General features: G+C 35.3%; 1 protein-coding gene across 6 annotated transcripts; it reads right to left on the bottom strand.

Moving 5' to 3' along the window:
- Positions 1-2,595: 2,595 nt before the first annotated feature.
- Positions 2,596-16,500, bottom strand: LOC109815938 (RNI-like superfamily protein). 6 transcript variants are annotated; one of them, XR_014427681.1, is made up of 13 exons: positions 16,264-16,500; positions 16,120-16,179; positions 15,846-15,929; positions 14,821-14,951; positions 14,636-14,711; positions 11,631-11,786; positions 4,986-5,056; positions 4,539-4,625; positions 4,387-4,459; positions 4,238-4,305; positions 4,091-4,159; positions 3,032-3,150; positions 2,596-2,938 (listed from the first exon to the last, which is right to left on the bottom strand). XR_014427681.1 is itself a non-coding variant. In XM_020380765.3 (13 exons), the coding sequence occupies exons 1-13, from the start codon at positions 16,450-16,452 to the stop codon at positions 2,873-2,875; spliced, it is 1,236 nt and encodes a 411-aa protein (XP_020236354.1). In that variant the 5' UTR covers positions 16,453-16,497; the 3' UTR covers positions 2,596-2,872. The 6 variants fall into 6 exon arrangements, 2 of the variants coding, with proteins under 2 accessions (XP_020236354.1, XP_020236367.1); XM_020380765.3 differs by having other exon boundaries at positions 3,032-3,137; positions 16,264-16,497; XM_020380778.3 differs by lacking the exon at positions 11,631-11,786 and having other exon boundaries at positions 3,032-3,137; positions 16,264-16,493.
- Between the last annotated feature and the right edge of the window lie 843 nt (positions 16,501-17,343).

Here is a 17,343-nt window from a genome sequence, read left to right as displayed (position 1 = left end):
AAGAATTGACTGTTTATCTTAAATTTAAAATATATTTTATATGTTTAAAAATACTTATATATATACTTTATTGTAAATTTTAACTATACATAATAAATATTGAACATGTGAGATGCAAATTCTAAAATACTAGTTTAAACTTAAAAATTATATACAATTAACATTTTTACATTAATAATTATGATTATGAAAAAGTACATTATTGTTAATAAATAATATACAAGTGGCTTGTATTTTAAAAGTTTTAAATTTACATTTAAAAGTTATTATAATTGCATAATTACCGTATATTTTTTAAAAAAATTATTTGTTATTTTATAGTTTTTAAATGAAATTAAAATTAACTTATTAAAAAATATTTACTTCACATCGTCACATTTGATTTGAGCTTCACATTATTGTACGTCACATCTGATTTGGGGATGTTTACTTTTTGTTTACAGAACAAATACTATTGCGGCTGCAAAAGTACAATTTTGAAGGTTCTCTAACTTAAGGGTTAAAAAAGACTTTAAATTTTAAGATAATTTAATATTATTATTTTTTATTAATAATATATGCTATAATCTAAGCCATTTGTTTGTATCTAAGGATCATATATTCCTTCTCCATCAATGAACCATTGACACAATGGTTCATAGTAGACTTTGCCTTGACAATAACATTATGACCATTACTCTCTACACCTACCTGTCCTATTAGGCATTTATAAGTATTTTGAAAGAAAATGTAAGAGTTGAAATTTATCGAAAATTTAAGTTATGGGTAGGGATGACAATGACAATGGTGAGATAGGTAGTATCTATTCCACCATATAAGAATTCGTTCTATCTAGTCATACTTGTGTGGGTATCTATGAATTTTATAAATATACATAAATATTTATGAATATTTGTGATTTTTTAAAAAATAAAAAGTAGTATAAATAATTTTAAGTTTATATTTGAAGTTAATTCTATTAAAATGTTAAAGATAAACAATTAATATTAATTTTTCAACTTGTATTTAACGTTAATTTTGTTGAAATATTAAAAATGTAAGATAAACATATTTTTATTTGTTCATTACAAAGGAGATTTTTTATCAAACATGGGACAATCTTTCTTAAAGGCTTGACAAATACCAAAATAGGTAGGCACCTCTTCTCAACCTGAGTTTTTTGCACTCTTACGAGTCTGGATTCAATCTTTAGTCACTTGGATAAGCGATGTGAATCTTCAACACTCATGTTAATCCAAGTTGGTATGCAAGATAAACATATGAATATTTAAGTAATTTTACTTAGTATGTATCATAGGTGTGAATACTACCAAACCTATCCCAAACGGTTAAAAAATGATCGTACTTGCTATCTGCAAATATTCATTAAGGCTACCCACCTATTATTTATAATGAATTTTATTTGTCGATATTTGTAGGTACAAGATTTTTTCATTGTTAATTATGGGCTTCATTTTTTTAAAGAGTCAAATTCATAATTTTGTAATTTTTATTAAATTTTATCCAATATATTAAAGAATACATCATTAACACTTTTCATATTTTAAATTAGTGATATATAAGTCGTTAGTATAAATGGCTTGATATTTATATTTTTTAATTAAGAATAAAATTTAATATTTTAAATTAGTGATATATAAGTCATTAGGATAAATAGTTCGATATTTATACTTTTTAATTAAGAATAAAATTTAATTTTTGACTAAAGTATATAGTCACAAGTAGAGGTATTATTCAATTTTTTTATAAGCAAACCCGGTGAGAAGTTATATCCTATTATAAAACTTAAAAAACTTTACATAACACTAAATAAGATGCTTAATAGGATGGGTTAAATGATTTACATGATTAATTCGTCAACCTATCAATCCCACTAAATAGGATGGATAAGCTATATTTTATAATTCCCTTTCCACACGTCAAAATAAGTTAGCAAACTTAGTCACTTTTAATTCAAATTGAATAAAATCGTTATTGACAACAAAATTCTTTATGTATACATTTACACAATTATTTACCTAAAACTTGAATTTGATATTACTAATTAAACTAAAGTAACTTTATATTAGTTGACTCACATTTTCGATAGAGTTGATTCACACTTACGACAGTCTTTACATTATTGTACAAACACAAGTTTATTTTGACTTTGTAATAGGTTAATTTGAATAAAATTCATAATAATTATTTATAAACAACTAAAACTAACTATAATATAATTTATAATAAACATCTATCCAACAATTTTTGAAAAGTTAAATCCATAAACTTCTTTAAAAGTTTAAGCCGTATTACTTTACTAGAAAAGTGTTTAAAACGTATAAATTAATTTTAACATACATAAAATATAATAAATTTCATATTTTTCCAATAAATATCTATTGAGAATTTTTCCAAATGCCCATGTTATTTCAGGTCAATCAAGATAAGTAGCAGCTTAGCTCTTCATACTCATCAGTCAAAATATCTATAAAAAATGAGATTGCTCCAAGGATTCGATCAAGATTTGGCTCAACATATTCTATTTGATGTACGGGTGGAAGAAGAACTCAACTCTATTTTCTTAAAAAGAAATAGAGAAATCAGAGAATCAAATCAAGATAATAAGGATCACCCCCTCTTGCGTTCTTGCGCCATAAGTAAAGAGACTATCATTCTGATAAGCAAAATTACTTGGATACAAGGTTTTTCAGTGTCCCAAACCTAAAGGACAATAAATTTGTTGTTACTACAAATTGGTATAATAATAAAAAATTACAACATACAGAGAGGTATGGTAAAAAAATTGTGATTAAATTTAGAACTTATGCATGTTATATGCCTTAATTGACAAAATGACAGCTTTGATTACTATATTTCCGCCAACCACGCATCAACTATGCACTTTAAAGCATTTCAAATATGGAAACAACTTTAGCAACTCTTCGCGGCTTCGTTTCTGCAAAGGAATAAACGAACTGTTTAAAACACTACTCCACCTAATACTTGTAATTTGTCACAAATATAGAGTTACTTTCAAGTAGAAATTTGCCTTAATGCCAATACACCCGTTAACGTCGAGGGTCGTAAGTTTGTCGGAACAGGACTTCGAGAGTGCATCCAGACATTTATCAGTCACACCAATTATTCCAAACAAGCTGCAAATACGTCCTTTCAAGATATCAACAAGAGAAGTGATTTTTGGATAACAATTAAACACACACACATAATTTATAGGAAATATATTCAGGTGATAGATGAGATTGTGAAAGGAGTAAATCTCAACTATATAATAGAAATGGATAGTAAAGATTAAGAGTCTGATTGGATAAATTTTTTTAGACACGCTTATGAGAAAAGAATTAGTAAAAAGAACATAAAATTAATCTCTATAAGTTAAAATTAGCTTATGCGTAAAAAATAAATTTTTGGAGAAACTATATAATAAGAGAGTTTCTACTAATTAGCTTATAGATAAGCTAATTTTAACTTAAGGAGAAGCTTAGTTCATTTTTTTCTTTCTATTTTTTTCTCATATAAGTACTAAAGTAGAAATTTATCCAAACAGACCTTAAAATTAACTGAAACAATGTTAACCCTCCTTATATGATTATATGACTAAAATTTACTCCTCTCACCGGATGACAATGCATTACTTCACATTCACATGTAACGATTAGGCCCTGTCCCCAAATTCAGCCAAATTCACCAACGAACAGCTAGGGGACCCTGTCCCCAAGTCTCGACTTGACACAATTAGCCGCACCATAAATGCAGTAGGCTAAACAAGTATCTTGTGCTCAACAGAAATGACAGAAGTATACTATCATTGCATGCTACGGGTTTTTAAACCAACTAACTACTCAGGTCTCAGGCCATTATAAAAAAATGGCAGTACTTGGGAAAATGAAAGCCATGTGCAAGTGTTATAAGAAAACATGGAGTAATGGACATTAAAATGCTCCTCACTGAAACAAAGAAGTCAACATTCATGCCCTATTATGTTTGTAATATGACTAGGCCAACAAATTTTTTTCAAAAGCCAAGAGTGCACCACCTAATACTGAATGGCGAATGTGTAAGTGCTAAAAATTTCTCAATTTAGATATACCTTAGAAATTCAAGAGAGATGCAACACTCTGCAATGGATATGACCCCTTCATCAGTCACACGAACACACCTATGGTAAAATCATATACAAATCCTTTACTTTTTACATAATGAGAAAGATAGATTTTCAGATTGGTGATTCATTTACCATGTCAAATTGAGGGATACAAGGTTCTTGCACTTGGAAATACAGGAGAGTCCTTCATCTGAAAGATTCTGCAAGCCAGACTTTTATGTATTTAGTAGTCTGCATTAGATAGTGTGCAGATAAATCTGCAGAAACACGAGATTTTTTACCTGGGCACCACAAAGATCCAAAAACTTGAGACGTGCTAGAAGGTATATTTTCTGGTAAGCTTCATCTGTGAAACTGAATAAGAGTAATGCTCTGAATTAATCCAATTCCAGGGCAAGACAACTTGAACTAAATGTTGAGTTTCAATGCCTACCTTGACAGTGCATAGAGATTCAAACTCTGAAGAAATAGACATTTGTGCAATAAACTCTTCAACCCTTCATCTGTTACTTTGACACACCTAAGCATCAAACAAAAGATCAAGTATCATGGGATCTGTTACATCTATATTTCTATCTCATGGTACAAACATTTCATCTAATCAATAATAACGATTTCACCGTATCATTTATGATTTCTTTCACAGCTCGAACCCTAATAGATCCAGTGTTCATTTGCATCATCTTAACAGACTGTTGTTTGGAATGTTAATATGTTAAAGTTTAGGTGAAAAAATTGCATTGGGCATACAACTAGGAACAAAATCCGTTGCCCTGCCTCCCCAAAGAAATGCCTATCTGATTCATTATTTGGAAACTGGCATTCATAATCCCATAATGTGCAAGATTTCACAAAATCAGTTATAAATCACTGGAGATACCTAGTTAAATTCAGCGACTCTAATTCTGGATAATTATCAGCAACAAGTTGTATGCCTCGGTCTGAAATATTCTGCAATTATTAGAGTACTATGTTCAGACCCCAGAAGATACAAGTACCAACTCCAAATGACAAATTTCAATTCAACATTTTAACATACAACTGTAAATATGACATTGAATTAAGATGATAAATACCAAAATACCATTCCATATCCCGTCAAAATAAAGAGACTAAAAACATTTAATTATATAGTAGAGAATATTCCAGAAATTGATGGTTGTACTTTACTCACAAGGATTAAAGCTACCAAAGTGTAGGAAATTTGTTAAAGGCATATATGCAGCTTATGTATGATTCATTTCTTGTTTTTTTACATTGAATTGCATATGCGGAGAAAGCTATAAATTAACGATGCAGAGTAAGTAGAAACTAACGCAACTGTAATTAAAACTGAGTGGTCGCCGTGGAAGCATATTACAAGTGCACAAGACCATAAAAGATAGGTTGAATGATAGATGCTTAAAATCTCAACATCCAATGACAATCTTACTACTTGCAAAGCAATTTTGGGTAGATGCAAACCCATGAGCTAGAACTATTATCTTCTGACAAGTTGTGGAGTTATTTAGGTATTTGTGGTATGGTAAGGGTATACTCCTTGGGCAATCTTAACTTAGGGCTCACCCCAAACATCAATATAGTACATTTAGATAGATTAAATCACCCCGGTGCAGGACCAAGGTTTTTAGTCCGTGTAGTGAAGGTAGGGAGTAAACCTCCTTAACCACGAAGACAACTCGTGGTTTAGGGCATGTTTGATACATCAAAATTCAATACCGAAAGTTTTAGTGATGAGATTACTTGAATATGAATAATTTCTTATTATTGAATCTGAATGGGTACAATAAAATAAATAGGCATAAAATATAATCAATCCCTAAAGTTTAGGGATTTAGATAAAACTGACTAAGAGCACCTCCAGCGGAGGGTGCTTAACGTCTTAAGCAACGTTCCTTGTAAGAAACTCCCGTTGGACCTATCCTACATGGCAAGTGAGTTTCTTAAATTTTTGTCTCAGTTGCTTGTACAAGCAACAGTCCTTAGCACTGACAAGAAGAATTTCAATGGTTGAAATTCATCTATGTGGACCACATTTATGAAAAAGAAAAACAGAAAAAACCATGCACCTCCTGTTTGTTCGTCCGGGGAGGTTTGGCAACGCCGGCCCGTGTCGCCAGTGGCCGTTCGCGCGTCGCCGGTCGCGTGTCTCCGGCATGTCCCGTACGCCCCGCGCGCGGCTCAACCAGTTCCGACGGCCCGCTGGAGAACAACCTCCGCCCAGCATGTGAACCGCCTCCACCCCGCACTAGAACCCTCTGGCAGAACCCCTTCGCCCCGCGTGCCAGAAGCCACCGGCCAAACCCCTCCGCCCCCCGTTCGCCACCCCCTCCGCCCCGCGCGCCAGAAGCCACCGGCGAAACCCCTCCAGCCCCCGTGCGCGACCCCGTACGCCCCGTGCGGGAACCACCTCTGCTCCATATAGCCAGACCCGCGGCCCGCGCGGGCACCACCCCCGCCCCGCGAGCGCCAGAACCCCTCCACCTCGCGTGCGACCACCGTCGCCCGTGACCCCTCCGCGCGCCAGTCGGAGAAGAGAGAGTGAAGAAAGAGTGAAGGGAGAGTGAGGGGAGAGGGCAAAATAAACGTTGAAATGGAGAGTGAATGGAGAGTGTAGGAGAGTGTAGGAGAATGGTGAATGTAGAATAAACGTTGAAAGGGAGAAGGCAGAGTGAATGGAGAGTGTAGGAGAATAAACGTGAATAGAGGGTGAAAGACTTTGATAATCGTAAATAAGAAAAAAGAGACGTTGAAACCCGTTGGATACCCGTTGGAGAGACGTTAAAGAGCCGTTGGACTTGTATGTATAAATTGATGTCCAGTTTTGAATTCATTTGCATTCAATTTTCAATTCATTTGCACTCAATTTTCAATTCATTTGTACTCTGTTTTTCACATTGCGTAGTTCATTTGCACTCTATTATTCGGTTTATTTGCATTTCATTATTCAAGTTTAGAATTTATTTTAAAAATTTTACTATTAACATTTACTATTCGTTCACAACAAAAAAAATTATTTTATTTTTGTTCATTTGTATCTTTTTTTTTATATTCTACCATGGATCCCAATCAATTTAATTTTCAAAGTTATTTTAATTTTTTACAAAACCAACCACCACCTCTAACCCCTTCCGATGAAAATTCTCAAAATCCTCAATTTTTTACATACCCACCACCACCACCACATTCAACCAATGATAATTCTCCAAATCCCCATTTTTTTATGTATCCACCACCACCACCACATTCAACCACTAATAATTTTCCAAATCCCCATTTTTTTATGTATCCACCACCGATACCAACCAATCCCAATATAATTTAGGCCTTCAAATTTTTCCGAAACAGATTCACCAATTGGTTTCGTATCCGAGTCTCAAGTAGGGCTAGAGAACATCACACTTGATGTTGGAAGGCAACAAGGAGAAGAAATATCTACTAAAAAAAAAATCACGTGTAAGTTTTTCTGTCGAAGAGGATAATTTACTTATTCAATCATGGCTCAACATTTCGAAGGATCCAATTGTTGGAGTTGATCAAACTGTAAATAGTTTCTGGATTAGAATCAAGGAGAATTACAACAACAATCGCAATCAATTTCCAGTAAGAAATCCAGGTCAGTTAAAAAGTCGTTGGTTTCGAATCAATAAAGCTGTTCAATTATTTGTTGGATGTTATAAACAAGCTCGTGATAAAAAAAAAGTGGCAACTCAGAAAAAGACATCATGGCAAATGCATAAAAAATTTACTCGCAAGATGTAGGTGAAAAATTCAATTTTGAGCATGCATGGCTATTATTAAGAGATGAGCCAAAATGGAAATCTGAATCAATGGAGAGCTCTTCCAAACGATCAAAGATTTCTAAATCTGGGCAATACTCAATGTCTTCTAACACAGATGCAGCCAATGATTGTGAAGAATATGACCTAACAACACCAATGTCTCGTCCAATAGGTCAAAAAGCAGCGAAGAGAAAAAGTAAAGGAAAGGTTGGCGAAACATCTTCCAACAAAGAGGAGTTGGATAATATGGCAAAAGCAATATTAGAAAGAAGTGTTGCAGTAAAGAAATTGGCTGAAGCGAAGGAAGCAGCTAACTTTAATGCAATGTATGAAATTCTCATGAAAGACACATCTGGAATGACTGAGAAGCAACTCAAAGATCATGAATTGGCTTGTAATTTTATTAGGCGCAAATTAGGAGATTAAATATTATTGTAATTTTAATTTATGTTAGACTAGTTTTATTGTTGCTTCCTATTTTCTCTAAAGTTGACACTTTAGTTTTCCACTTTAATTTATGTAATTTTTGGTATTTCTTTTTATTATGTAATTTCTCTTTATTATGTAATTTTTTTTATTATTGTAATTTTTGGTATTTCGTTTTATTAATAAATTTATTTTTATTATTGTAATTTTTTGTATTTTTTTATTATGTAATTTCTTTTTATTATTAAAATTTTTGTTATATTTTTTATTATGTAATTTTTATTATTATTGAAATATGAGTTGTAAAAAAATTGAGGTGTAAAAAGTGTAATATGAGTTGTAAAAAAGTTGAGGTGCTTATAAGCAATTGCCATTTGAGCAAAAGTTGTAAAAATATAGTATGAGTTGCTTATGAGTGACATGGCACAGTGGGACCCATTTAAAGTGGTTGGGAGTTGCTTATAAGCAACTCCGACTGGAGATGCTCTAAGGAAACTAAACTAGAAATTAGGAGAAGATAAACTAGTATATCTAAACTATATCTTATAGAATTATCTTAACACTCCCCCTCAAGCTGGAGCATATATATCATATGCATCTAGCTTGTTACATATATATGTTATCCTAGGACCTCGTAAAGATTTAGTAAAGATATCTGCAAGTTGATCCTTGGAACAAACTGAGGAGGTCTTGATGATACCAGAGAGGATCTTTTCCCTGATGAAATGGCAGTCAACCTCTATATGCTTTGTTCTCTCATGAAAAACTGGATTAGAGGAGAGGTATAAAGCTGATTGGTTATCACAAACTAGTTCCATATGACCAACCTTGCAAAACTACAACTCTTGAATTAAGAATTTTAGCCACAAGAGCTCACTTGTGGTGTGAGCCATAGCACGATATTCTGCTTCTGTACTTGATCGTGCAACAACACTTTGCTTTTTACTCTTCCATGAGACAAAATTACCACCCATGAAGACACAATAGCTTGATGTTGACCGCCTATCACTTGCATCACCTGCCCAATCTGCATATGAATATCCAACAATGTTTGTATGTCCTCTATCATTGTAAACAAGTCCTTTTCCTGGTGATCTTTTAATGTATCTAAGGATTCGAACAACTGCAAGCCAATGACTCTCATAGGGAGAGTTAAGAAACTGACTTACAACACTGACAGGAAAGGATATATCAGGTCTGGTCATGGTGAGATAATTCAATTTTCCCACTAATCTCCGATATCTCCCTGGGTCAAGATAAGGCTCCCCCTGATTAGGCATAAGCTTCACATTAGGATCCATGGGAGTGTCAACTGGCTTACAATCTGTAAGTCCGGTCTCTTCTAGAATATCAAGGGCATATTTTCTCTGAGAAATAGCAATACCAAACTTTGACTGAGCGACCTCAATCCCGATAAAATAACGTAGGGGGCCCAAATCCTTAGTTTGAAAGTGTTTAAATAAGTGTTGCTTCAAAGCCTTGATGCCCTCCTGATCATCACCTGTAATCACAATATCATCTACATAAACAAGATAGATAAATCTATGTGTCGATGAGCGTCTAAAGAAGACAGAGTGGTCTGTCTCGCAGCGGATCGTTCCAAATTACTGTATAACTTTGCTAAACCGACCAAACCAAGCACGAGGTGATTGTTTGAGGCCATACAAGGACTTTTGTAATTTACATACAAGACCAGACCCCCCTTGAGCAACAAACCCAGGAGGTTGATCCATATAAATCTCCTCCTCCAAATCACCATGTAAGAAGGCATTTTTGATGTCTAATTGAAACAAAGGCCAATGCCTCATAGAAGCCATAGCTAAGAAGAGATGAACTGAGGCCATCTTCGCAACTGGAGAGAAGGTGTCGCTGTAATCCAAACCATATACTTGCGTGTATCCCTTAGCCACAAGACGAGCTTTCAATCTATCCACCTATCCATCAGGGCCCACTTTAACATTAAATACCCACCGACAACCAACAACAGATTTTTCAAGCGGAGGTGGGACAAGTACCCAAGTGTGGTTGGAGTCTAAAGCTATCATCTCATCAATCATTGCTTGTCGCCATCCTGGATGGGTTAAGGCCTCCTGTACTGTCTTGGGAATGGTAATAGAGGAAATAGCAGAGACAAAAGCATAATAGGTAGGAGACAAACGATGATATGAAAGAAAGTTATAAATAGGATGAGGATTACAAGTAGAACGACTACCTTTACGAAGAGCAATGGGCAAGTCAACTGAGTTAGGTGGGGCCGGAGTAGGTGAGGAGACTGAAGTAGGAATAGAATCACATGGCTCAATTGAAAAATCATTGGGAAGAACAACAGTATGTGATCGACACTCATAGGTTATCTCAAATCGGTGTAGAAGATGGTCAGACCCTGGCAGTGCGGGAGGATTTGGTGCCTCTAAAGTAGCAGGTGTGGTAGGAGGCACACTATGATCAAAATGAGGAATAGGCAATACCTGAGAGAGGAGATCTACGTCAACCGGAGAGACATCTGTGGCAATAAAATATGGTGTATCTTCAAAGAAAGTGACATCTGCACTGGTATAAAATCGATGCATAGCAGGAGAGTAACAATGGTACCCCTTTTGGACATGGGAGTATCCTAAGAACACACATTTGATGGCCCGAGCAGACAACTTAGCACGTCCTGAGAAAAGGTCATGGACAAAACAAGTACAGCCAAAGACACGAGGATGAACAGAATAAAGGGGATCCAATGGGTATAATAGGGAATGAGGTACTTGATCATTCAAGACAGACGATGGCATTCGATTTATTAAATACCCTGCAGTGAGGACAGCATCGCCCCACAACTTTGGGGGTGCATTGACATTCACTAAAAGAGTACGAGCAGTGTCCACAATATGTCTATGTTTTCGCTCAGCTACACCATTTTGTTGAGGTGTATGAGGGCAACTAGATTGATGTAGAATGCCATAGGAAGCCATAAATGATTTGAAGCAATTTGAAAAATATTATTTAGCATTATCACTTCGTAAAATCCGAATTACTTTGCCAAATTGAGTTTTGATCTCCGAATAGAAACTTAGGAAAATATTGAATAACTCAGAACGATTTTTCATTAAAAATATCCAAGTACATCTAGAAAAATCATCAATAAAGGTGACGTAATACCTATGTCCTAAAAGAGAAGGAATGCGACTAGGACCCCAAACATTAGAATGAATAACATCAAAAAGAGACATAGCTCGACTATTAATACTATTGGGAAAAGAAGCTCTAACATGCTTCCCTAATTAACACAATTCACACTCTAAGGACACCAACCGTGAGAGATGAGGTACCATTTTCTTTAATTTATTCAAGCTTGGATGACCCACGCGACGATGGATTAAACCAGGAGACTCAACAGATGCACATATGGTAGAGGTAGAAGGCTGAAGGTAGTAGAGACCATGTGATTCAGATCCGACTCCAATCGTCTGTCCCGTACTCCGGTCCTGTATCAAGAAAGAATCAAAAGTGACGGTTATGACACAGTTTAGTGACCGAGTCAACTTACTTATAGAAATCAAATTAAAGGAGCATCCAGGAACTAGTAAAACAGATTTTAATGGTAGTGATGGGAGAGGTGATATTTGGCCATTACCAGTGACTTGAACTTTTGACCCATTTGCAAGAGTGATATGATGTGGAGTTTTAGGTGATGATAGGTTAGGGAAAAGGGAGGCATTACCAGTTAGGTGATCAGAAGCACCGGAGTCCAAAACCCAAGGTCCAATAGAAGTAGAATGAGAGAGACAAACTGTAGAATTACCAGTATGAGCAACAGTGATGGAAGAAGAGGCATGTTTAGTTGCCTTCAATTGAAGATACTCTTGATAATCATCGGTAGATAATGTGATTGGATGATTGCCCTCCGGTTCAATCTTGAGCTCTGGAGCTGAAGTTGGAAATTGAACCACATTAGCTGTCTTGCTCGGAAGCCCATGCAAGGAATAACACATGTCTCGTGTATGTCCATCTCTCTGACAGTAGGTACAATGGAGGTTTCCTCTACCCCCTTTACCACGACCACGACCTCGACCACGCCCTCGACTTCCACGGTCAGCTGTACTAGAGATAAAAGCAGAGGACTCAGATTCTGTGTGAGGATCTGCCTCTGGTGAAGGGACCCGAATCAGTCGATCTATGAGTTCTTCTACTGTAGGAATGACAGGATTTGTCAAGATTTGATCTCGAACAGATCCGTAATCTTTGTGGAGTCCTTGAAGGATAAACACCATAAACATATTATCAAGTTTGTTTAATATTTGTTGAGGATCATCACTAACCAACATTAGCTTGAGCTCATCAATAGTGGATTGAGCAAGATTCAAATACGTTGGCAAATCATTATCAACTATACGAAGAGTTGCCAGACCATGAACAAACTCGTATATTCTTTGGATATCATTGGCATAGACATTTCGAGCCTTCTTCCAAATATCATAGCATGTCTTGTACGGACGAAAATGCACCATTAATTTAGGCTCAATGGACTGCCACAATAGAGATACAAGTTGATAATCTGCCCGTTGCCATTCATCTCTCACCTCTTTATCAACTTCGGACGCCCTTTTAGTAAGATGATCATAGAGACCCTGACCTAAAAACCACATTTCAACCGCAGTGGACCAATCCAAATAATTTTTACCATTAAGCTTTTCAGATGTAATAGTAGGTGATCCAGAAAAGGCAAAGGAGACCAGCCCCCTTTTGGAAGATTCAATTTTTGGATTCTCCTTAGGAATCTCTGCCATGAAGAGAAAAAGAAGAAAAACAGCAAACAATCAGCCACGAAACTCCGAGGTAGCAACCAATCAACCACGGAACTCCGAGATAGCAACCAAACCACCATGGAACCCCAAGACAGCAACCAAACAGCCACGGAACCCCGAGACAGCAACCAAACAGCCACGGAACTCCGAGACAGCAACCAAACGACCACGGAACTTCAAGGCAGCAACCAAACGACCACGAAACTCCGAGGCCGCAACCAAATGACCATGAAACTCCGAGGCCGCAACCAAACGACTACCAACAGACCACCTAGAGTGTGTGACCCACAACCTGAAAAGGGCCAAAACGAGAAGAGGGAGGGCCAGCGAGTCCAACGGAGTGAATCGCGTCGCAAACGGAGGCTGGGAGGGCGGCGCGTGAGGCGAGCTTCATCAACAAAAACCGCGCGTGAGAGCATGTGAGACAGTGGCTGACGGTGGCTCGCGACGGAGAGGCCGATCGACGACCTCTGAGTGTGCAGGCGGTGTCAACTCCGGCAACCGCAGACAAAACTCGAAAACCCTAGAAATCCTAGATGTTGGCAGCTGGATTATTAGGGTTCCTGGACCAGAGTGCTCTGGTACCAACTTGAATATGAATAATTTTTTATTATTGAATCTGAATGGGTACAATAAAATAAATAGGCATAAAATATAATCAATCTCTAAAGTTTAGGGATTTAGATAAAACTGACTAAGGAAACTAAACTAGAAATTAGGAGAAGATAAACTAGTATATCTAAATTATATCTTATAGAATTATCTTAACAAGATTGATCAAAAATTAGGCTCTGGTCTGCAATGTTTGTGTTATGTAAAATATATATAGGAAAAGAATGCTAGTTACTCAACTGCTGTTAGATAGGATTTCATAGCTGTTGGGTAGCTGCCTATATGTAAAGTAGGGCTATTGTATTTTAGACAGACTGGAATATTAATAGCAGTGCAGTGCAGTTTCTTTGATCTCTGTTTCTCTCATCTGTCTCTGTGTCTTTTCTGTTCTATTTCTCCTTCTTCCCCTCTTTCTTTCTTTTTTTTTTTTCTTTGTCATTCTGTTTCTTTCTCTTTCCCACCTAGATCCTATATCAGCTAAAAAATATTTTCATAGAAAATGCTAAAAATGTAATACATAAATAGAATTTAATTATATTAATAAGGTGATGCCACAACACTAACAGAAACAATAGACAATAGTTTTAATAAGGAAAGAGCTGCTTTTGAATGCATCCATCTAGTAACCTGTGTAGAATGTTTTTAGAACTTTTCACTAAAATTCCTTTTGGTTGCCATTTAACCCCTAAATCAATATTAAGTGCCAGAACTAAACTACTGTCTGCACTTAATTACATTTTCAAACCAGCAGACTTGCAACAAAGGGGTGCATCAATTAAATGTACATACATGGGATACCATTCTTTCTGTTTATGCATGCATAAAAACCCTTTGAGTGTACATAAACCCTTTGAGACATACAGATATATTAGCTTAATAATACTGAAAGAAAAAATTTCAAATCCAAGGTATCATACCTTACATCCACTTATGTTCAAGTCAATTATGTATTTGCAGTTCCTCACTATATGTAGTAATCCTGTATCTGTTACCCTGTAATATGATTCATATTTCAGTATGTTACTAAGGATTGATTTTGAATCCAAAAAAAAATCATCAACTGCTATCTTAAACATCAAACATTAAGAAGAGTTTAAAACACCTGACATTCCAGTAGATCGAAAAGCTTTTTAGTTTGGGGCAACAACTGGTTATTGCTTCAATTCCTGTATCCGATATTTTTTGGCAGCCATTCAGATTTAAAGACTCCAAGCTTTGAAGAGAATTAAAACACTAGAAATGCTTAAAAATCTTTGGTTAGAATAGCAGTCAAATTATATTCTACATCATAAAATTTTTGCACAATCATTGTCAACTAAGATTGCCTTCTTTAGTTCTTTATCAATAAAATCAAATTATAAATGTCTAAAAGGAATTATAAGTTATTACAACAGAGAAGAATCAAATAAGACATCTAAATTTTAGCCACAAGCAAGTCAATTAACCCCATTAATCTGCAATCAGATAGTGGATGCCTATTCATAATCTATGATACTGCTATGGCCGTACCCATATCTTTATCTTGTATTAGGTATGATGAACACCTGCTTCTACTTCAACCCATGATCTGTATACCCATTACTGGAATATTCTGACCTGAATATCTTCTTCTCTTATTATTACTCAATAAAATCACAATGACACGTTACATTTGATACATGCATTAACAACTCAACAAGATATACTAACCAAATTTCAAAAGAAAAAGAAAAAATAATCCAAAACCAGATTATACCATATCAGTTTCACCCTTCAAACTCATGCATCAACATTATCAAGCTGAAGGCATCAGATTAGCAAATATGCCAATTTTCCGCACTCTAAGATGTTCGTAATTGTTCGAAGCAAAATTCTATATCACAAAGTCAGAAAATATAAGAATACAGGCATCTTTTCAGAGCAATACACTAACAAATTTGTATGACATTGTTTTCCAGTCAAACCAGCACGGTCCTTCCATCCTTATATTTTTTTTTATCCATGAGAATTACAATGACGACAGCAGAGTTTGAACTTAAGATCAGGCCATACTACCCCAAGCCCCCAGCACTATCTTCCATCCTTATATATAGATGGACATCAAATTCATAGAAAAACATATATATAAAAAAGTATACTATAAGTTACCTTATCCTTAATAACAATGAAATGCGCGTCTTCAACATCTCTTGCAAATTCGAGGTTAATGTGCTTGACAGAGCTATACCTAGGCTACAAAAATGCATCAAATTTCACCCCAAAGAACAAAATTTAGGTCAAATCAAAAGCCATAATTTATTTTTTAAAAGCAAAGACCTTTATTATTACATAGTTAACTAACTTAGTGCAGCGTTAATTGAAGAAAAAACAGAAAAATCGAGCAACGTGATGAAACAAAGGTTGATTAAATAAACAAACTAACCAGAGAAAGAGCAGCTAGAAGGCGATTCCCCGCGTTATTTAACTCACGAAAATTGAGCGACTAAATGAAAGCGAAAAGCAAATAAAAAAGAAATTAAAGAAAAGTGAAAATGAAAATGAAAATGAAAGTTGAAGGGTAGAGAACCTGGCAAAGGGGTTGAGAAGAGAGAAGGGTGCGATGGAGAGAGGGAGAGACGAGGAGGAGAGAAACGAGGTCTGTGTGAGAGAGAGGCAATGTGGAGCAGACGAGTTTCAAAACCTTTGGCACTGTCTCTCTGCACCAAACATCTTCTTCATCCATTCCATCGCTACCTTCGCCTTTTCCTCTACCCATTCCTCCAATTATTCAAGCTACGGACTAGCTATGCTATTAGATGGTTTAAATTCTAAATAAAAACCATATAAATGTATATATTTTAATTTAATCACAAGAAGTTTTAGTCCTTATTTTGTTAAGAGAGGCAATAAAGAAAAATGATAAAATGTTCATGAATATTAAATGAAGCATTTAAGTCTATTTATATGTACTATGCATATAATTTGTTCCTTTCTTTAATAAAAACATTTTCTTCATGTATTTCTTGATAAATAGAAACATTTCATCTATATACACTTGATCTTTCTTGTTTCAAAAGTATTTTTTTATTACAATTAAAATACAACCATTAAAAGATGTGCAGAAAGAAAAGATATTAGAAAGGAGGGTTGAATAATATTAATAAAAAACTTATACTTTTTCAAAACAGCGAAGTAGTAGCAAAATTATAGGAGTGCAAATGAAATAGTAAGTCAAAAGAACATAAAATATTTTTATATTGATTCGTCTCAATTATGAAGAGTACGTCTAGTTCTTAATCAAACTCGATCAAGTTTCACTACCTTTTACCAAGAACACGATTGACCCTAGAATATCTACATGATTACTTTTATTATAACCTTATTTAAAATAAAAGAAGCGGAAGATAGAGAAAAAGATTGATGAATAATACCTAGTAGCAAGCTTTATTAATGTTCTTCAAATATAGACGATTTGAGGCGCTTTTTGGCTGCCTTACACACTACACAAATACCTCACAAATCTCAAGAAATATAAAAGAAGAGAGAGAGAAAGAGAGAATTTTTTAGTTATATGGAGTTCTGGATGAATTTTTTTGCCCTGGGACAGTGCTCGAGTCTTCTACTTATAGACGTCAGAACTGACTGGAATAGCCCGTTCCAGTTTCGG

The sequence above is a fragment of the Cajanus cajan genome, chromosome 7 (assembly GCF_000230855.2).
Source record: "Cajanus cajan strain Asha chromosome 7, NIPB_CcT2T_4, whole genome shotgun sequence".
Classification (NCBI taxonomy): domain Eukaryota; kingdom Viridiplantae; phylum Streptophyta; class Magnoliopsida; order Fabales; family Fabaceae; genus Cajanus; species Cajanus cajan.
This window is presented reverse-complemented; position numbering and strand designations above follow the sequence as displayed.